At 31.1% G+C, this 3612-nt stretch overlaps 1 protein-coding gene across 1 annotated transcript; it reads right to left on the bottom strand.

Moving 5' to 3' along the window:
- Positions 1-230: 230 nt before the first annotated feature.
- LOC105790030 (casparian strip membrane protein 2) lies at positions 231-1829 on the bottom strand. The gene is made up of 3 exons (XM_012617414.2): positions 1493-1829; positions 965-1088; positions 231-559 (listed from the first exon to the last, which is right to left on the bottom strand). The coding sequence occupies exons 1-3, from the start codon at positions 1777-1779 to the stop codon at positions 344-346; spliced, it is 627 nt and encodes a 208-aa protein (XP_012472868.1). The 5' UTR covers positions 1780-1829; the 3' UTR covers positions 231-343.
- Between the last annotated feature and the right edge of the window lie 1783 nt (positions 1830-3612).

The following is a 3612-nucleotide window of genomic DNA, read 5'->3' as shown; positions in this document are numbered from 1 at the left end:
TACCCTTTACTAAAAATTGAGTAAATTAGTAATTGTACATTAGATTAAAGAACAAATCGGTCTTTTCAGTTAAAAAATCCATCTATTTGTGTTGTTAAAAACTAACAAGACTAACGAAATAACCACGTAATAATATGTGTTGTGTCACGTGTACCTGATGCATAGGGATCAATTTTTAACAATAGAAATAGATGGAATTTTTAACAAAAGGGTCAGTTTACTCTGTAATCTAATGTACAAAGACTAATTTTATTATTTTTAGTAAAAGGAGTAAAATGCAATTCGACGCCTAATAAATTGTGCTCCGTCTTACTTTTACCTTTTCTTTATATGTGTGAGTTTCTCAGTTTCTTTTAAGAGCAAAAGCTGAAAGGATAATTATAATCAAGAGGAGTGCAGCAGCTAATAGAGAACCTATCACTGCTCCACTTGCACTTTGGCAAAAATCACCAAATTGTTGACAAAAAGGAAGCCAATTCACGTCATCGTTCCCGTTATGAGCCAAATACACCATCGATGCAGATGCTGAACCTGCAGCTATGGTTAAAGCCGCCATCATCTGCAGCAATCCAACAAATAATTATCCTTCAAAACCATAAAATAACCATCATAACAACCAAATACATTATACCCACTAATTTAATACTATTTTGATTCGTGTGCGAAGGAAATCTACCTATTTATGTTTAGCGAATCTTACCTAGAACATATTTGGAACACTAATACGTGATTGAATTTGATGCGATAAAAAAAATCATTTCACCTCAAATTCATACGATAAATATACACGTGTTTATAATGTTATCCACGTGTTTTAAATATTCAAATTAAAAATTAAACCTTAATTGACGGCTAAGTTGATGGAATAATTGACGTAGTATTATAACATTTGAAGTTTATAACAATTTAGCCCTGAGAAAATCATTAATGTATCTATATAAAATATATAGTGAGTTGGTATTACGGAATCAAAGATGACAAGGGAGAGCCTTGGCGTTGTTGCAAGTGGACGAATGATGCAGATTATGGAGAGTGGCAATGAAAGGAGAAGATAACAAGAAACTATGCCCAGTGCCATCACGAAAAACCTGTATAATTATAGTCAATAGATATATATATCAAATAATCCAATGTTTTAGATATGATAAAAGTATCATCGAGAATCTTGTACTAAGAGTTAGTTTTATATTTTATCTTTTATAATAAAAAAAGAACAAAATAGTTTATGCAAGTTAGATCAAAGGGTAAATTTATCATTTTTTTAAATTCATCTATTTTACTTTTAAAATTAGTCTTTATATGTCATATAAAGGTACACATGCACATAATGTGTTATTGTTTGTTATTTCTTCAGCCTACCGATTTTTAAATAGAAAAAATACACTTACTTTTTGATGTAATATATAAGAATTTATTTATTCACTTTTAGTACAAAAATCTCATTACTTTTAACACTTCAATATACAAATAAATAAATAAATAAAATACATACCGGAAAGCATCGAAATCATCGTACTGAGCTTCGAACTGGAGGAATTGAGTGAAGAAAGGGAGAAGTTGATCGGCAGTCCCCATTGCTACAGTTGCGCCGAGGGCGGCTCCAAGTGCGCACAGTCTTAATACAAAGTCGCCAATAGCGAGCCCTTTTTTCGCTCCTCGATTCGGTGGTTCTACGGCGGCGACAGCTTTCGAATAGTTTAACAATGGGGCTGTTCCTTTAGCACTGGCTTTTGTCTCCGCCATGTTGATTGCTATCTCACCACTTTTATCCGTCGCCATTAGAGAGAAGATATTGCAAGGAAATAAAGAACAATGAGAGAGATATATGTTGTAAAGATGAATGGAATGAAGATATCTAGTAGTGTATATATATATATATATATAGTTAGAGGTATCTTTGATAATATATATATATATATATTTTTTTTTTTGGTACGACCATTTTAGTGCATATGGATTGGAGTTGTTGCTTGGTGATCTTAACTTACTCCATTTTCAACAATTTCATGCGAAAATGTGAAGATTTTGCTGAAGGATATCAATTCATGGAAGATGTAGTCAGTAGTTGTTAGTAACAGCTTCACTAAGTAGATATGTTTCAATTTCTTTTTCCTTTTTCTTTCGGGTTAATATATTATCTCGTACTTTATTTCAATTTTAATATTCAATTTGGTACCAGAGTTCTAAAACCGAAACAAACATCGCTGCAATTCTAGTTAAAAATCGTAATACTGGTTGAATTGCAGCTAGATTTCCAATTCTAGTACATATAAAATTTTCACATTACATTTCAATATATAATTTTATGATTTTCAACTATTAATAGGAATGCTTGGTTATTGTCTTTGGGTTATATTTGTTGGATTATCTAGAATAAGGATTAAATTGATAGAATATGTAAGTATTGAGGACTAAATGTATAATTATATTAATTAAAAAGGCATGTCATTATTTTCGTTTTGATTTAATGGATGGTGCCCAAAATCGATAACATTAGTGACAAAAATAAAAACTTTTATGGTTTGGTAACTAAAATAGAAACATGCTAATAGTTGGGTAACTAATTGTATAGTTAACCATTTTTTCCTTTTCTTTTGGGTTAATATACTATCTAGTACCTAAGTTTGGCTCTAATATTCACTTTGGTGCCTCTTTTTTTTTGTCTCAATTAAGTACTTATTTCTTTTTTACTAGAGTACATGTGTCAAATATTCATTGAACCACATGATGTCATTTGATTTGAACATCAAATTGAACATGGAAACCAAACTCGATTACTCAAGTACCAAATTAAAATTAAAAAACAGATACTGAATTAAATATTGAAGCTAAACTTAAGTACCAAATTGCATATTAAACTTAAAAATTATTATATTGAATAGCAAACTCAAAATAAAACACTATACCGACGAAGAACCTGAATCAGAGATGGCTAAAAGGAATAAAAGAAACCAAATAGAAAGAGCATTTAAAGCTAAAATCCACAACTGTTTCACAATACGCACCTATATTAAACAGAAAAACGAAGATCACATGTCCTTAAAATATTTACTACTATTTTTAGAACTGGACCGAACCAGTTAGGGTACTGGTTAAACCAATTGAATTTATTGAATTGATCGATTAGATTGGTTGAATCGATTGAACTGATCTTCTTTATTTCTTTACTTTTTTTAATAAATTATTCAATTGAATTGATCAAATTGATTAGATTGATTGAATCAATCGAATTAATAATCAATGGTTTGATGGTTGAATTACCGGTCTGATTCTAAAAGCCTTAATACTAGCAATGTTCCATTTTCAACAATGGTCTGGTCCAGTTAGGCTGTGCGTAGAGCATGGAGGGAGCCTTTGATGTGGCCTTTGCCACTTACTCTAGCTAAGTAGCATGGTTTTATACGCATCACCGTTGAATCTGACAATTACGCTTTAGTGGCTAAGTTGAATAGTTGTACTATGGCTATTTTCGTTATAGAGTCAAATCTTATTTTGATTTGGTTGTTTTTAGGAATGTTCATAGGTTGACCAACGGGTAGCACATAGAACCCTCATTGGTCTCTCTATACGAGGCCATTTGTTCTAGGGTTGGATTTGAATTATTTTAATGTT

This window comes from Gossypium raimondii, chromosome 8, assembly GCF_025698545.1.
Source record: "Gossypium raimondii isolate GPD5lz chromosome 8, ASM2569854v1, whole genome shotgun sequence".
NCBI lineage: Eukaryota > Viridiplantae > Streptophyta > Magnoliopsida > Malvales > Malvaceae > Gossypium > Gossypium raimondii.
Note: the sequence above shows the minus strand (reverse complement) of the source record. Positions and strands in the feature narration are given on the sequence as shown.

What these genes read in the sequence shown, in the direction of transcription:
- LOC105790030 (XM_012617414.2), bottom strand. Translation starts at nt 1,779, where the DNA reads ATGGCGACGGATAAAAGTGGTGAGATAGCAATCAACATGGCGGAGACA. An exon ending in GATGATTTCGATGCTTTCCG is followed by an intron (nt 1,089 to 1,492) that starts GTATGTATTTTA and finishes ATAATTATACAG; the next exon opens with GTTTTTCGTGATGGCACTGG. An exon ending in CCCTTGTCATCTTTGATTCC is followed by an intron (nt 560 to 964) that starts GTAATACCAACT and finishes GGATTGCTGCAG; the next exon opens with ATGATGGCGGCTTTAACCAT.